This window comes from Hypomesus nipponensis, chromosome 21, assembly GCF_054491055.1.
Source record: "Hypomesus nipponensis isolate SF chromosome 21, ASM5449105v1, whole genome shotgun sequence".
Classification (NCBI taxonomy): Eukaryota; Metazoa; Chordata; class Actinopteri; order Osmeriformes; family Osmeridae; genus Hypomesus; species Hypomesus nipponensis.
This window is the reverse complement of record NC_140381.1, coordinates 1,782,501-1,800,337: the sequence shown is the minus strand read 5'-3', so window position 1 is coordinate 1,800,337 and position 17,837 is coordinate 1,782,501. Positions and strand designations below refer to the sequence as shown.

General features: G+C 46.8%; 1 protein-coding gene across 1 annotated transcript in view; it reads left to right on the top strand.

Moving 5' to 3' along the window:
* Positions 1-5,242: 5,242 nt before the first annotated feature.
* LOC146237342 (complement C3-like) overlaps positions 5,243-17,837 on the top strand; it is a 20,243-nt gene continuing 7,648 nt past the window's right edge. Inside the window, exons 1-25 of the mRNA XM_084685146.1 lie at positions 5,243-5,374; positions 6,061-6,256; positions 6,360-6,525; positions 7,376-7,473; positions 7,702-7,790; positions 7,968-8,050; positions 8,407-8,494; positions 8,795-8,897; positions 9,080-9,197; positions 9,499-9,614; positions 9,957-10,100; positions 10,226-10,340; positions 11,122-11,186; positions 11,346-11,540; positions 11,884-12,039; positions 12,177-12,306; positions 12,456-12,524; positions 12,611-12,805; positions 13,518-13,635; positions 14,488-14,576; positions 14,700-14,839; positions 14,927-15,139; positions 15,243-15,387; positions 16,628-16,834; positions 16,929-17,004. Coding sequence (XP_084541272.1) covers positions 5,298-5,374; positions 6,061-6,256; positions 6,360-6,525; positions 7,376-7,473; positions 7,702-7,790; positions 7,968-8,050; positions 8,407-8,494; positions 8,795-8,897; positions 9,080-9,197; positions 9,499-9,614; positions 9,957-10,100; positions 10,226-10,340; positions 11,122-11,186; positions 11,346-11,540; positions 11,884-12,039; positions 12,177-12,306; positions 12,456-12,524; positions 12,611-12,805; positions 13,518-13,635; positions 14,488-14,576; positions 14,700-14,839; positions 14,927-15,139; positions 15,243-15,387; positions 16,628-16,834; positions 16,929-17,004 — 3,191 coding nt within the window. The 5' untranslated portion in view covers positions 5,243-5,297. The remainder of the gene's footprint in view (positions 5,375-6,060; positions 6,257-6,359; positions 6,526-7,375; positions 7,474-7,701; positions 7,791-7,967; positions 8,051-8,406; positions 8,495-8,794; positions 8,898-9,079; positions 9,198-9,498; positions 9,615-9,956; positions 10,101-10,225; positions 10,341-11,121; positions 11,187-11,345; positions 11,541-11,883; positions 12,040-12,176; positions 12,307-12,455; positions 12,525-12,610; positions 12,806-13,517; positions 13,636-14,487; positions 14,577-14,699; positions 14,840-14,926; positions 15,140-15,242; positions 15,388-16,627; positions 16,835-16,928; positions 17,005-17,837) is intronic.

The window sequence follows — 17,837 nt, the reverse complement described above, 5'->3', positions numbered from 1 at the left end:
TGTATGTAGTCATTTACTTACTATATAATCACATTTTAATATAGTACTTGTTAGAATTTTGAAAGATATGTCGAATGGAAGTCTACACAGGCAGATGAATGCATAAGCAGGTCCCTGTATTTTTGGAAAATATTTTAACACTTTTGAATTGACACCTGCGCTGACAGAGATTTGTATAGGCCTATGAGTTTCAGAACAGTGTCGTTTTTTTTTAGGAGAACATAAAAAAATTTGAATAGATTTCACGTTTTTGGATTAAACGTTATATAGCATTCAGGGAATCTGGTGAATATTCAAGCTATATCAAGCATGGGAAGGGTGGCATTTATCATTTACATTTAGTCATTTAGCAGACGCTCTTATCCAGAGCGACTTACAGTAAGTACAGGGACATTCCCCCCGAGGCAAGTAGGGTGAAGTGCCTTGCCCAAGGACACAACGTCATTTTGCACGGCGGGGAATCGATTCTGCAACCTTCTGATTACTAGCCCGACTCCCTCACCGCTCAGCCATCTGACTCCCATCATTTTAACTGGAGTTTGTGGAGTTTGTGGACCATGTTCTGACTCGTTTGGAGCTGAGTGAGAAAGGAAGGTATTGGTGATGAGCGTGAGAGGACAGAGGTTCAAGACTGACGGTCACTGCTTAGATGTTCAGTGAGTGAAGGAAGGGAGCAGGGCATGACATTAGCACCCCGCCAAACAATCTATAATGACGCCGTAACATGCCACGATATTATAACTAATTAGGCTATAATTACGTTTGTCACGCCAAGAGCTTGACGTTCATTACAAAATGGTTAAATCTGCTTTAAAATAACGGAAATAAACTCTACAAACAGCCGTGATGTATGTGTGAAACCATTTGTAAAACTTGCTACAATAAAGGCAGGCAACTGTAGATTATCAAGCCCTTTCTCCTTGTTCTCATTCAGCTCAGGTAAATCAGCGATGCTGATGTTCCATTTAGTGCTCGTCCCCTGTTAGTATCCGCCAGCACGTTTCCAGGACAACTTTTCTTGACCTAAGCAAATACAAGGGGTGCTAGTTTACCCATTACAGATTGGTTTCAAATTTATCAATACTCAGAACAAATTATTCTATGAAAAAGATAGTAGGCTGAATTTGAAATGGGAGGCAAAAAAAATAAACACCGCTGGGTGATAGATTTTTTTATAATACAGGTGGTTTAAATCAAGCATTCTGATTGGTTGACAGTGAGTCACGGGGTGTACTTTATTGAGAATAAAGTACTGTACGCCCAGAGAATGCTCTGTTATGCCTTATTACATTTACCTTAAAACGGGAGCGTTCCATATTAGTGCGCACTCAAAATAACTAAAATGTTGCCGAACAAAAAGACAGTCTACAAGCAACTACTGGCATGCAGCAATTTATTGGTTAGCAAGCTATACTAGCAACATTCGGTTAATTTTTGAGCAATAATATTGCACTGTCCCGTGCTATCAGTGCTAACTAGTGGTCTAGTTACTGAAACGTTGGACGGAAGCTCAGGTCTATAGTTGCTAACTAGACTACTTATTTAATTTGAGCTTCGTAGCCACGCAATTACATGACCTGGACTTGGCTTCTTAAAACAACGTTTTCCACGGATGCACAATTAATGGAGATATCCAAATCAACATAAGCTAACCTTAACAACAGCCCAATGTTCGTCTATCGAGTTCCAAGTCTCTCGTAACTTGTTTACAGCATATGTAGGTTAGTAGGCTAGCTAGCTACCATATACCCAGTGCCTACGAAACATTAATGATTGATTTAGAATGTTTAGGCCTACTGTTTAAATGAAATATTATTTTATTGAAAGTGTCCCGTTGTTATTTTAACGGCAGCTTTTATAAAATGAGCATTGAATGCATGAGATGGTGCGAGATCTAGCTAGGCTAAAAAACGTGCAGTTCACAATGCTGTTTGTCCGTTGCATAGCAACAGCCACTGTTTACAGGGACTATTTTCTCTCGGCTACTGAAATGCGATACACAATGTTTGTTGTCTATAACTATTTTGTGCTGAAAGGCAGCTTACTATTTATTTACTATTTATAATTTCGCTGGCAACCGTATTATAAAAGCAATAAGGTACTCGAGGCAGTACTTTATCGCCAATAAAGTACGTGTTCCAGGGTTTGCCGGTCCTCCGCTACGCGTCGGGCCTAACAACACCCTTGAACACGTACTTTATTGGCGATAAAGTACTGCCTCTCGTACCTTATTGCTTAATTTGAGTCGCCTTTCTGTTCTAAAAAGCCTTTGAAAATGTCATTGACGTCATACACATTCTACGGCCCGAGATAGTGCTTGACGGCAAGCTCTGGTTACTGCCACTTTTCTCTCGAGGCATCGACAACACAGCTGATGGGGGAGGCTCTCCCTGTCAATACACATGTTAGAAAGAGTTTTGGTCTGCTAATGTTGTTGCTAATGTTGCTAATGCTCTATATTCTGGTTCTGCTTCGGATGCCATTAAGCGGGATCTCTGGTCGTAGTCAGTCCTTCACTAACCAATCTACCTAGCCACCAACGTCACCTCCAAATAGAGCGCTGCCATATTCACCACCGATCTCGCTCAGTATGGCTACCAACACTGCCCATTTGAATGACACAGAGACAGAGATATCTCGAGAAAATTTCAATTTTAGACTCCGATCCTTATTTGTTACCCCCAGTTTTATTTTGTCCCTTACCTGCCCCAGGCTTGCCCCAATTGGCGTTCCATGATAGAGCTATAAACATTTATCTCGTGCATAAACCCTCAATGTCAATGTGGATGTGAGTATCCCTGCCATGTTTTTGTCTTGTCTGAAGGTGTGTTCCTGCACTGTAGCTCAGTAACAGAGGCAACATTAGGTGTGTTCCTGCACTGTAGCACAGTAACAGAGGCAACATTAGGTGTGTTCCTGCACTGTAGCTCAGTAACAGAGGCAACATTAGGTGTGTTCTGCACTGTAGCACAGTAACAGAGGCAACATTAGGTGTGTTCCTGCAATGTAGCACAGTAACAGAGGCAACATTAGGTGTGTTCCTGCACTGTAGCACAGTAACAGAGGCAACATTAGGTGCGTTCCCTACGCACCGACTGCCAGGTCCACCTGCACTTGACCCACGGTGAGCAGTTTGATTGACATCAAACACAGCCCTGGGATTACAGCCTTCCCGGCTTTCTTCACAGCCATTGGACAAAAGCTACATCTTGTAACAGCGATTCTCCTGCAGTGGTTTAACTTTTAAAAACTAGAGCCAATTAAAATGCGGGACTTTGCCTCAATATGTGGGACGCCCACCCCCTCTCTCAGCCTATGCCTACCACCATATCTAATGGTTGCGTAAGACCTTGTGCAGGTTTAAAGGGTTTGTTTGTTTTAACTTTGTTTACTGTCTGCTTGTCATTTACAGGAATACAAACACACACACACCGCGTGTGTTCCTGTAAATGATGAGCATTTATGCGCATTTGTGTGTACGTGTGCGTGCGTGCGTGGGGGTACTCAGGTCATTGTGTTTATCGCATTCAGGCATGAACTTTTCAGCAACTCATCACAAATAATTGACGGCTCAGTCAATAAATTGTATGCCATACATTATTTTAAAGCTCTGTCTTAAAGTAGCCTAATCGTTGGCTTGTTGTTGACAAAGATAGCCTACAACACATTTAGCCTGTGAGACTTTTTGATGTAGGAACAAAAATAGATCCTGGATGCCCCACCACTTCAAAATTAATTCCCACCCCGCTGCTCCATACAACCATCTTTACAAATTTCTATGTAACTAAATATTTTAAAGGGGTTCAACCTTACTTAAATTTGATAATATATGGATATGACCCGTTAGCTTTGATGCTTGTTCTGCAGCTGGTCATATGCTAGCACTGCTAGGCTGGCTAGCTGACAATAGTGCTACTTTTCATCACAAAAACGTCCTAAACCGTGCAACTGAACCTTCCAGAAAATAATGGATTTTGGCAACAAGACATAATATTATTGTGATAATGTTCTGGTCAGTATTGTAGTAGGTAGTATTAATGTCAGCTAAGGTTTAATGTTTGAAGACAGTGGTGGCTGTGTATGTTTTCTGTTACCATGAGAGGACGTGTTATGTGACACACATACTATTTGAAACACACGTTTAAGTTACTGATAGTAAGCATACAAAAAAATGTTTTTTATGGAACCACATTGTGGTCAACAGTTTATTTGTTTCATAATACTTTAGTTATACATTGATCCAGGGAGTTTCACAGTTTGACCAATTTGTAGTTTACCTAACCTCTGATCTTTGAATGTTTGTCTCTTGAGGGAAGAGTTTACTGGTGGCATGCTGAAAAATTAGATGGAGTAGAGAGAGGGGTGGGGGCTGGATGGAGGAGAGGGTTGGATTGGATGAGAGGGGGGGAGGAAAGAGAGTGGAGGACTAGATGGGAAGAGGGGGATTTGGATGGATGGAGGAGAGAGGGGGAGGGATGGATGGAGGAGAGAGCTACACAGAGGACAGAGAGGGTGAGGGCTGGATGGAGGAGAGAGGGGGGAGGGATGGATGGAGGAGAGAGCTACACGGAGGACAGAGAGGGTGAGGGCTGGATGGAGGAGAGAGGGGGGAGGGCTGGATGGAGGACAGAGAGGGGGAGGGCTGGATGGAGGAGAGAGGGGGGAGGGCTGGATGGAGGAGAGAGGGGAGAGGGATGGATGGAGGAGAGAGGGGGGAGGGCTGGATGGAGGAGAGAGGGGGGAGGGCTGGATGGAGGAGAGAGGGGGGAGGGCTGGATGGAGGAGAGAGGGGGGAGGGCTGGATGGAGGACAGAGAGGGGGCAGGGCTGGATGGAGGAGAGAGGGGGAGGGCTGGATGGAGGACAGAGAGGGGGGAGGGCTGGATGGAGGAGAGAGGGGGGAGGGCTGGATGGAGGAGAGAGGGGGGAGGGCTGGATGGAGGAGAGAGGGGAGAGGGCTGGATGGAGGAGAGAGGGGGGAGGGCTGGATGTAGGAGAGAGGGGGGAGGGCTGGATGGAGGAGAGAGGGGGGAGGGCTGGATGGAGGAGAGAGGGGGGAGGGCTGGATGGGGGAGAGAGGGGGGAGGGCTGGATGGAGGAGAGAGGGGGGAGGGATGGATGGAGGAGAGAGGGGGGAGGGCTGGATGGAGGAGAGAGGGGGAGGGATGGATGGATGGAGGAGGGAGGGGGAGGACTGCATGGGGAGGGTTGGGCTGGACAGGAAGTCAGGATATAAGTCCTGCAGCGTGGAGTGAGTAGTTACTCCCTCAGCAGACAGCAGCAGGACCTGAGGAAACCATGCGGGTGGAACTGGTGTGTGTGGCTCTGGCCACCCTGGCTGTCTCCTTCCCCTCACCGTCTGACGGAGCGCCACTGTAAGTACACACATTAACACAGACACTGATTACCTCTCTGAGTACGGCTGGTAATGTCTTATTGAACATTGGAGTGACATGTACTACTGCAAAGTAATACTCTGTCGATATGGGCACTACTTTCAGGATGTTCAAACTAATAATACTGTATATATTTTTTACATTTTGTGAATGATGAATAAAAAATGAAATCAGTCTATAAAGCTACAAATATGTACATTAGTTGGTTTCAAATGTAAATGAAAAAAATTGGGTTTAATGTATAAAGTGTGTCCTTCTACAACAAAAACTTGACAAATATTTGTCCAGTAGAGTTGGAGCTTAGCCTGGAACATCAGGTCACTGACCTATCACAGTGACGTTTGGCCCTGTCAGAGACAGTCAGAGAGGGATGATGAGAAGAGGAGAGGAGGGGAGGAGGGGAGGAGGAGAGGAGGAGAGGAGGGGAGGAGGGGAGGAGGAGAGGAGGAGAGGAGGAGAGGAGGAGGGGAGGAGGGGAGATGGGGAGGAGGGGAGGAGGGGAGGAGAGGAGGAGAGGAGGGGAAGAGGGGAGGAGGAGAGGAGGGGAGGAGGAGAGGAGAATAGGAAAGGAGAGAGACAGGAATCAAGGATTGAAGTGTGTGTGTATTGTGTGTGTGTGTGTGTGTATTGTGTGTATCATGTGTGTGTGTGTGTTCCCTCTCCAGACAGGTGTTGTCTGCTCCTAACGTGCTGCGTGTGGGCAGCAGGGAGAACGTGTTTGTGGAGATCCAGGACCACTCAGGGGGTCCGGTCATGGTCACGGTCATGGTCATGAACCATCCTTCCAAGTCCAAAAAACTGTTTGAAAAAGATGTGCAACTAAACTCAGACAACAAATTCCAGAGCTTAGTCGAAGTCTTTGTAAGTTGTCAAGGAAACAATGTTATGTTTACATTCTGTGTGAACACAAGTTGATATGTTTGAGACTAAACAAACTGTACTGACCCTTGACCCCTGACCCTAGATCCCCGAGGAGGACTACATCAACATGGACGACAGACAGAAGCAGTACGTCTACCTGCTGGCGCGTTTCCCCGGCGGGACACAGGAGAAGGTGGTGCTGGCCTCCTTCCAGGCAGGGTACATCTTCATCCAGACAGACAAACCCATCTACAACCCCGGCACCACAGGTCAGACGAAGTCATGGGTTTCATTCAGAGTTCATTTACATTTAAACACAGACTTAAAATGATGGTTTTAGGGTTTGATTTTGCCAGGCATTGTTGTAAGAAATGGAAGCTATCAGGACCTCACAGGGCGCTGGGGAAGGGGGGGGGGCTGGGGGGCTGGGGGGGGGGGGCAAGAGGGGGGGCGGTAGGGGGGTGGAAGGGGGGCTGTGTTGTGGGCTTGAACTTTGATTCTTAAACTTTTTTGGCTTCACTACCCCGCCCTCTTCCTGATTGGTCAATCCAAGGTTATTTGAAACAGGCTGGATTCTGCTAATGCTACACCAGCAGATGTAGGACACATTCCAACATTTACATCAACAGACAACATGGAATTGTGGCCTTATCCTGGATGCAGAGTCGGGACTGAATTAGAGTAACCTCTCCTTCATCACTCTCTCATCCTTTGTCTCTCTCTCCTTCATCACTCTCTCTCATCCTTTCTCTGTCTCTCTTTCATCACTCTCTCTCATCCTTTCTCTCTCTCTCCTTCATCACTCTCATCCTTTCTCTCTCTCTCCTTCATCACTCTCTCATCCTTTCTCTCTCTCTCCTTCATCACTCTCTCTCATCCTTTCTCTGTCTCTCTTTCATCACTCTCTCTCATCCTTTCTCTGTCTCTCTTTCATCACTCTCTCTCATCCTTTCTCTCTCTCTCCTTCATCACTCTCATCCTTTCTCTCTCTCTCCTTCATCACTCTCTCATCCTTTCTCTCTCTCTCTTTCATCACTCTCTCTCATCCTTTCTCTCTCTCTCCTTCATCACTCTCTCTCATCCTTTCTCTCTCTCTCTTTCTGTCTGTCTTTATCTCAGTCTTATACAGGGCGCTTGCTGTGACCCCTAGAATGGAGCCTTTGACCAAAGATCAGTTTGAACAGGATAAAGACATCTCTATCGACATTGATGTTGTGGTAAAGGCCCACTACAAGCACTATATAGCACAAATAAGTATACACTATATATCAGTATGTTACACTATATAACACCGCATAGCAGTACATTACGTAGAAAAGATCCGCTTAAATAAATTATTTGTACTGTAAATACATTCCTAGTTGTGAACATGTAGGCAGTAAAGCTAAAAAAACAAAACAAAAGCAAAATAACACTTTTTCATGAATTGCATTTTCTAATATCAGACTCCAGAGAACATCACCATCCTCAGGGAGACAGTAACTCCAGACATGGGGATGAAGTCTGGAGACTTCAATCTTCCAGATATTGTCAGGTCAGCATACCATCCATGCATGCATGCATCCATACATCCATGCATCCATCCATTTATCAATCTATTTCTGTGGTGTATGTGTGTGGTGTGGTGTATATGCGGTTGGTGTTCATATATGTGTGTGTGTGTGTGTGCATATGTGTGTGTGCGTGTGTGTGTGCATATATGTGTGTGCAGTCCCGGTGTGTGGCAGTTGGTGAGCAGGTTCCAGGCCACCCCACAGAGGACCTTCACCACAGAGTTTGAGGTCAAAGAATACGGTGAGAAACTGTCAATCCCTCAATTATCCTCGATATTTCTGCTGCCACAGCAGTGCAACAATATATATACCATCATATCTCAGGTTTTCTTCCTCTCTCCCCCTCCCTTCCCCTCTCCCCCTTCCTTCCTCTCCCCCCTACTTCCTCTCTCCCCCTCCCTTCCTCTCTCCCCCTTACTTCCTCTCTCCCCCTCACTTCCTCTCTCCCCCTTACATCCTCTCTCCCCCCTACTTCCTCTCTCCCCCTTACTTCCTCTCTCCCCCTCACTTCCTCTCTCCCCCTTACTTCCTCTCTCCCCCTCACTTCCTCTCTCCCCCCTACTTCCTCTCTCTCCCTTACTTCCCTGTCCCCTCCAGTTCTGCCCAGTTTCGAGGTGAAGGTGGAGCCCAGGAAGACCTTCTTCTACGTCGATGATGAAAGTTTGCATGTTGACCTCACAGCAAAGTGAGGCGATTATTTGGTCATCAGTTTTGTCTGAAGCTTCAATCCATGTTCTGATTCTGATCAGATTTGTCTGTGTTGATGTGTGAGGGCTTGTTTTGGTCCTCACAAATAAATAAGAAACTAAGAAACTAAGAAAAAAAGTTAATTTATGAGACATTTCTGGGGCCCCAACACTGTTGTGTGTGTGTGTGTGTGTGTGTCTGTGTGTGTTGTTCAACTACTGATCTTTGCTGTATTCCCAGGTATCTGTTTGAGTGTGTGTGTGTGTTAGTAATCTGCTGATCTTTGCTGTGTTCCCAGGTATCTGTTTGGGAAGCAGGTGTATGGTGTGGCCTATGTGATGTTTGGGGTGGTGAAAGGAGGAAATAAACACAGTTTCCCTTCTTCTCTTCAGAGAGTAGAGGTAAATATCCTGCAGACACACACTGGGAAGTATTTACACAAACAACCAACCTTGGAAACACACATTCCCACTGTCATACAGACACACTCAGGACACACACACACACACACGCACACACACACACATGTGCACATGCACACCCCTGCTTCCCGTCAGACGACTGTATGTGTGTGTGATCTCAGATCCAGAAGGGGAGAGGAGAGGCGGTGTTGACCAGAGATGACATCACACGCACCTTCAAAGTGAAAGATTTGGTCTCCCAATCAATATACATATCAGTCAAGGTGTTGACGGAGAGCGGTGAGTCATGTGTGTGTGGAGGTTTTTGAATGTGTGTGTGTGTGTTTGCGAGTGTTCTTGTTTTATTCTATTCATGGGTTATTGACCTATTGAACACCTTCCGTATTAGATCTTTGTAACAAGTGGGTACTAAAACCATCATGGCTAGAGAGTGAAGCATATGCTATTATGCAAATTGTGAAATATTTAATATATGGTGAAAGTGATCATTCCCCCAGTTTTCTGTGTGTTTCAAGGTTGGGACAAAGCTTGTGTACATGTGTGTGTGTGTGTGTGTCTAAGTGTGTATTCTCTCCTCCAGGTGGAGAGATGGTGGAGGCAGAGAAAGGTGGCATCCAGATTGTTGAGTCCCCCTATACCATCCACTTCAAACACACCCCCAAGTTTTTCAAACCAGGGATGCCTTTCAATGTTAAGGTAAAGACATAGCCTTGGCAACAAAGTTGCCCCTTTGAACTCGATCAAACTCGATCTGTTTGAACTCAATCCAACCTTGACCTTGCATCTGTATTGTCAGTAACGTCAGTAGCGTAACCACAGTAACAACATTATGCTTATTCATTCATTTACAACATGGTAACGCATTTGTGTTATATGTACGGTTAATGTCTGTGCTTATGTCTGTTTACATAACTATAATATTTACAAAATGCACCACTTTTTAAAATGAAGATGTACCTGCACTTTTTAACGGAATTACTGGTAATGATGGGTGAGGGTTTTAACTGAAAATAACAAAATGATGCCCTTTATGTTTAGGTTTACGTCACCAACCCTGATCACACACCGGCTAAGAGAGTCAAACTGGAGGTTTCACCTAACGGAGGTTCTACCGTTACGAGCGATCAAGGCATCGCCGTGGCAACAGTCAACACCGGAATCAGCGAATCAATGAAGATCATTGTAAGACCCGCCCCTTAACACTAACAACAGCCAATTACTGAGGCTCACAGTAAGACTTATGTTTTTCTATGTGTGTGTGCGTGTGCGTGTGCGTGTGCGTGTGTGTGTGTGTGTGTAAAATTCAGGTCAAGACCATCGATCCAGACATTAAATCAGACAGACAGGCTACTGCCACACTTGACATCAGTCCCTACAAGTCCAACACCAACAACCTGCTGCACCTATCAGTCAGCACTAAGGGTAACGTATCAGTCTATAACAGATACATAACCTATCAGGGTAACGTATCAGTCTATAACAGATACATAACCTATCAGGGTAACGTATCAGTCTATAACAGATATATAACCTATCAGGGTAACGTATCAGTCTATAACAGATACATAACCTATCAGGGTAACGTATCAGTCTATAACAGATACATAACCTATCAGGGTAACGTATCAGTCTATAACAGATACATAACCTATCAGGGTAACGTATCAGTCTATAACAGATACATAACCTATCAGGGTAACGTATCAGTCTATAACAGATACATAACCTATCAGGGTAACGTATCAGTCTATAACAGATACATAACCTATCAGGGTAACGTATCAGTCTATAACAGATACATAACCTATCAGGGTACTACTACTCTCTATCAGTTTATATCAATTATGTTTCTTCTATCAACTTAGACAAATGTATTTAAATTAACGTATTAAAAGGGACTAGCTTATATTATTCCATTTCATTCAATGTGGAATTTTTGACAATTTGTCACATTGGATTTAGAATATTTCTAAATCCCAAGTGCAGTACATACCTGTGCTTGTTAAGATGTTTGTTGAATGATGTGATCATTCAATAGTTATATGACATATAACTTATTTCTGTACATATTATTATATAACGGTTTAGGAGAATTCTATTTAATGACATGATATTATAAGAAATGTGTGTTGAACTATGAACATGGTTGTACATGTATTTATACACAAGCCTATTTACCTGACTGTTTCTTCCTCACCCTCAGATGAAAACATGCAGTTGGACATGACTTTTGGAGAAGGACCACCTGACATGGATATCACCATACTGGTGAGTGTGTGTGGAGGGGTGGAGGGGGCTGAGGGAGGAGTAATGACCTTCCTGGTGGGCTTAAGGAGGGGCAGAATGAGAGAGAAGGGAGGAGGTGTACAGAGCCAAAAAGTGGGTGAAAAAAAATCATTTTGTCATGTTTTCTGTGCGTCCAATCAGATCTTGAGCAGGGGTCAGCTGGTGGAATCAATCAGGAAGCAACGGAAAGGGAAACAGCCAATCCTGTCCTCCACAATTGCACTTACCAAGTACATGCTGCCCTCATTCCGTATAGTGGCGTACTACCACGTGGGCACTGGCGAGGTGGTGTCCGACTCTGTCTGGGTGGAAGTCCAGACCTCTTGTATGGGCACGGTAAAATGCACACATTTACACCAACACAGACACACATTTACACCAACACAGACACACATTTACACCAACACAGACACACATTTACACCAACACAGACACACATTTACACCAACACAGACACACATTTACACCAACACAGACACACATTTACACCAACACAGACACACATTTACACCAACACAGACACACATTTACACCAACACAGACACACATTTACACCAACACAGACACACATTTACACCAACACACACTTGCCACACGTGAACAAACATACACACACACACAGACAGAGACAGACTTACTTCCTTCCTCTCTTGTCCTCCTCCCTTTTGTTGTCCTACAGTTGAAAGTCGAGGCAACCAGACCAGCACCATCTTACCTGCCCCGTGACAACTTTCAACTGAAGATCACTGGAGACCCCGGGGCCAAAGTGGGACTGGTGGCTGTGGATAAGGGTGTCATTGTCCTCAACAACAAACACAGACTCACCCAGAAAAAGGTATCTGCTGTCCTATTGGCTGACCGTTTGACTTCTGTGAAACATGCTTTGAGTCCTGTTATCCACAGTCTTTCCCCTATAACAGTCAATATGGAATTTCCTAGTCCATTAAAAGAGTGTGTGTGTGTCCACTGTAGATATGGGATGTGGTGGAGAAGTATGACACAGGTTGTACAGTAGGAAGTGGACAGAACAGTATGGGAGTCTTCTACGATGCTGGCCTTATGTTTGAGACCAACACCGCCTCAGGAACAAACATCAGAACCGGTAGAAACGCCCTCCTCCTTCCTCCTCCCTCTCTTCAGATTCATCTCCTCCAGAGTGTCTTATCTTCCCCCACTCCGTTGCACCTTCTCTCTCCTCCTCCCTTATCTCACAGTCACCATCCTGTTGTCCTCTTTCTCCTCTCACACTAGAGCCCAACTGTCCAGTCAAGACCAGGAGGAGGCGGGCTGTCTCTGAATTTCAAGTCAGAATTAATCTGGGTAAGAGAAGCTGCCTGACCCAATAAGCTGAAAGAAATAAGACAGAAACCATTTGCTGTGTAGTAACTCTGACCCCTCCTCCTCAGAGGCCAAGTACGAGTCGCTGGAGAGGGAGTGTTGTGTCAGCGGGATGAAGCGGAACGCTCTGGAGTACTCGTGTGCGCGGCGGGCCAAGTTTGTCACCGAGGGGGTGGCCTGCCAAAATGCCTTCAAGTACTGCTGTGAACAGATGGAGAATGAAAGGAAGAAAAACATCCATGAAGAGCTTGACCTGGCACGCAGTAAGATACACACAGAGCAGGAGGCTGGGAGGAGGCTGGGAGGAGGCTGGGAGGAGGCTGGGAGGAGGCTGGAGGACGCTGGAGGAGGCTGGGAGGACGCTGGAGGAGGCTGGAGGAGGCTGGGAGGACGCTGGAGGAGGCTGGAGGAGGCTGGGAGGAGGCTGGGGGGAGGCTGGATGGACGGACAGCTGGTTAAAAAGGCAGAGCCTTCAGCGTCTGGGAGCTCCCCTCCTCCCTCCTCCCTCCACTCTCCTCCCTCCTCCCTCCACTCTCCTCCCTCCTCCCTCCACTCTCCTCCCTCTTCCCTCCTCTCTCCTTCCTCCTCCCTCCTCCCTTCTCCCTCCACTCTCCTCCCTCCTCCCTCCTCCCTCCTCCCTCCTCCCTCCTCCCTCCTCCCTCCACTCTCCTCCCTCCTCCCTCCTCTCTCCTCTCTCCTTTCTCCTCCCTCTTCCCTCCTCCCTCCTCTCTCCTTCCTCCTCCCTTCTCCCTCCACTCTCCTCCCTCCTCCCTCCACTCTCCTTCCTCCTTCCTCCTCTCTCCTTCCTCCTCCCTCCTCCCTTCTCCCTCCACTCTCCTCCCTCCTCCCTCCACTCTCCTTCCTCCTTCCTCCTCTCTCCTTCCTCTTCCCTCCTTCCTCCTCCCTGCGCGTGCCACGATTGGTTGATCAAGAAATAAAGGTTTCTTCTTCATCTGATGTCCCTTCCCTCACCAGGTGATGAAGATGATGCTTCTTACCTCAGTCCAGATGAGATCACGTCTCGTACTAATTTCCCTGAGAGCTGGCTGTGGAACGAATACACCCTGCCCTCCTGTTCTTCAGGCCAAAAATGGTAAAAACTGGTGCAAAGATATTACTGCTAAACTGTTCTACATCGGAATCAGAATTTGGTTTATTCACCATGTATGTTATACAAACACGGAATTTACTGTGGCGGGGAGGTGCAAACAATAAACATATACAAATCTTAAATGAAGTAAAAGTGAAGTAAAAACAACAAATTTACTTAATTTCTTTAATTTCTTAGAACTAAACAATCTAAGAATAAAACAATTTAAATATAAAATATACATGAAAATAACAATAAGAATGAGCAGCATGAGTGGTCAACATAGTGCAATCAGATACTGAGATAAGGTGGCTTATGCATAGTGTAATTGCCATTAGATGGACTTATAATAGTTAAATACATGAAAATAAATGAATGAATATCAATGGAAGTCCTTGGCCTTGTTGAAGAGGCCAGTAGCAGATGGAAAGAAGCTGTTCTTGTGGCGTGAGGTTTTGGTCTTGATGGACCGCAGCCTTCTACCGGAGGGGAGGGACTGAAACAGGGAGTGTCCAGGGTGGGAGGAGTCAGCCACAATCTTCTTCGCTCGCCTCAGGGTCCTCGAGGTGTGCAGGTCCTCGAGGGAAGGCAGATTGCAGCCGATCACCTTCTCAGCAGTGCGGATGATACGCTGCAGTCTGCTCTTGTACACTTCTGTGTAGAAGTGTACCATCGTTGTCTTTGGCAGGTTACATTTCTTCAGCTTCCGTAGGAAGTACATGCTCTGTTGTGCTTTTTTGGCGAGGGTGCTGATGTGCAGTTCCTACTTCAGGCAGAAGAAGATCTAGAATTGTTGGTGATGGTCTAGAGTTGCTCGTCAATACAAATGCACCTATCATGTCTTTTATGTTGCAGTGAAACCACATCAACCAATCCGGTCACTGCCATGCCAGACTCCATCACTACCTGGCAGATTACTGCCATCAGCTTGTCTAAGGAGAACGGTGAGGACCCCCACTCGGGCGTCTCTATATCTACCTGATAGATACCTCTTTTTTTCACAGCCTTCTGTAGTCTACATTAAGTCAGACATCAGAACAATGCCACATTTTCTGTCCCCTGTCCAGCTATCTGTGTGACTGAGCCCTTTGAGATGGTGGTTCTGAAGGACTTCTTCATTGACCTGAGGCTGCCCTACTCTGCCGTGTACAACGAACAGCTGGAGGTCAAAGCCGTCCTTCACAACTACAAATTAAATCCAATCAAAGTAAGTCCCCGACCCTCTTGCTGTCCTCCCTCCGTCCCTCTCTCTCTATTTCCCTTCCTCTTCAAATGAGTATCATTCTACCTGCAGGTGCGTGTTTATCTCATAGAGAACGAGAACATCTGCAGCTCGGCCAACAAACGGAAAAAATATGTCAAAGATGTGACTGTAGAGGCGGAGTCTACGCTGGTGGTGCCCTACGTCATGATCCCCATGAAGCTGGGCGAGCAGAACATCGAGGTCAAGGCCTCCGTCTTTGAGTCAGGCTTACAGGACGGCGTGGTGAAGGTCCTGCGTGTGGTGGTGAGCTGCTCTGAGAATTAGACATTGCAGGGGTGGTGAAAACATATCCACAGTTATTGTTTTGTTGAAATTGTTGTTGTTGTGTCGTGTCGCTCTCTCGCAGCCTCCAGGGGAGTTGAAAAAAAAACTGGTTACTGTCGAAATGGACCCCTCCAAATCAGGAGGTGTGGAGAAGAAAGATCTCAAGAGTGCCGTGCCCCAGAACCAAGTTCCAAACACACCTGCCAGCACAGAAATCAATGTCATAGGTGATGCTTCACAGATGCAGAGGGCCCTATCTTGCACCCAGCGCAATTGACTTAGTCAACGACGCAAGTGTCATTCCTAGTTTGCACTCGACGCAAAGCCGACTTTTCCCTCCACAGACACACGTCGAAATGACTTTGCGCTCCCGTGGGCGGTTCAGCGAAAAAGGAGGCGTGTTCCGGCGCAAACGTTCCCTGGTGCTATTTTGCAGTTTCCGAAAAACAATTCCGCCACTGACCGGGAAAAACGTGGTTTAAAGTCAATGGCGTAATATTCAGATGCTATTTTAAGGGCGCAAGCTTGGTCCGTGCGCACTGCTGGCGAGGCCAGGGTCTTCTTTCTGCGAAGCTAAGTTACTTTGTTTTGATTTATGGCGTGTTACATTTCTTCAATGATTATAAAAATATTTTCATAAGAAATGTCTATGTATGTGAACTTCATTTGTAACAACGGTAGCAATTTCCTCCCATGACTGTTTAACCGAAGATAATTTGGTTAGGTTTCTTCTCCCATGCCCATCAGAATCAGAATTCGGTTTATTGAAGCTTTTGTTACACAAATACACGATTTGCTGTGGTAGGAAGGTGCAAACAATAAACATATGCTGGTATAAATTAAGTACATTACTTAAACTAATTCTAAGAACTAAACAATTTTAAAATAAAACAATTTAAAAAAATTAAATATATGTAAAAATAAGAATAATAATTTGAATGATTAGCATGAGTGGGCAATTTAGTGCAATGACAAAACTGCTCTGCCTTTCTCATACAATGTCACTTCTCTATCTTTTACGGCCCTGACGACAACGTCGATCTCCTCGGCTGTGAACTTCTGGCGTGCGCCTGGCAAATCCGCCGTTATAATAGCAATTCGCTATGGAACAAGCGCTGCTCTTAAAGGGAATGTGAGATGATGCTCTGATATTGCACGTTACGCCCAAACCACACCCATTAGTAATGTAGACCAACCCTTTTTAGATTTGCGCCAGGCGCAGTCATTTATCCCGCCGGCAAAATAACAACCAAGCTGAAGTCACGCCCACAAAGTTACTTGCGCTTTGCGTTTTGATACTTGCGTTTCAGATCGTCAAAATAGGGGGGAGAGTGTGTATGTGCATGCCTACTTTTATGTGTCCAAATGTATGTGTTTGTTAATGCATGAATGTTCTTCTGTGTGTGTGTGCCTGTGTGCCTGTGTGTGCCTGTTTGTGCCTGTGTGTGTGTGTGTGTGTGTGTGCAGGAGGGGATCAGACTAGCGTGCTGGTGGAGAGTGTTATAAGTGGCAGCACCATGGGCAGCCTGATCCAACAGCCAGTGGGATGTGGAGAACAGAACATGATCTACATGACTCTGCCCGTCATCGCCACCCGCTACCTGGACACCACCAGACAGTGGGAAGCTATCGGCCTGGAGAAGCGAGCTACCGCTATCAATTACATCCGACTTGGTAGGGCCCCTCCTGCTTCTAGTCTTACACGAGTGTCGTCTGTAAACACCCATCTTTCAGAGCGGCTGGTATTGAGTGTGTGTGTGTCTGCCAGGGTACCAGAGGGAGGCAGCGTATGGTAAATCCGATGGCTCCTATGCGGCCTGGATTGACAGACCCAGCAGCACCTGGTTAGAATCCACCTACACGTGACCTCACATCCCATGCTTTACACACACACACACACACACGCACACACACACACACACACACACAGGACTCCTATATACAAAATATTTCATCTCTGACCTCATAACCCTCCTTGGAGTCTGACACATCCTGAAACCTTAATGTAAGACCCACATCCTACCCCCCCTGCCCTCACACCCTACCCCCCCTGCCCTCACACCCTACCCCCCCTGCCCTCACACCCTACCCTCTCTGCCCTCACACCCTACCCCCCCTGCCCTCACACCCTACCCCCCCTGCCCTCACACCCTACCCCCCCTGCCCACACACCCTACCCCCCCTGCCCTCACACCCTACCCTCTCTGCCCTCACACCCTACCCCCCCTGCCCTCACACCCTACCCTCTCTGCCCTCACACCCTACCCCCCTGCCCTCACACCCTACCCCCCCTGCCCTCACACCCTACCCTCTCTGCCCTCACACCCTACCCCCCCTGCCCTCACACCCTACCCCCCCTGCCCTCACACCCTACCCTCTCTGCCCTCACACCCTAACCCCCCTGCCCTCACACCCTACCCCCTCTGCCCTCACACCCTACCCTCTCTGCCCTCACACCCTACCCCCCCTGCCCTCACACCCTACCCCCTCTGCCCTCACACCCTACCCTCTCTGCCCTCACACCCTACCCCCCCTGCCCTCACACCCTACCCCCCCTGCCCTCACACCCTACCCTCTCTGCCCTCACACCCTAACCCCCCTGCCCTCACACCCTACCCCCTCTGCCCTCACACCCTAACCCCCCTGCCCTCACACCCTACCCCCTCTGCCCACACAC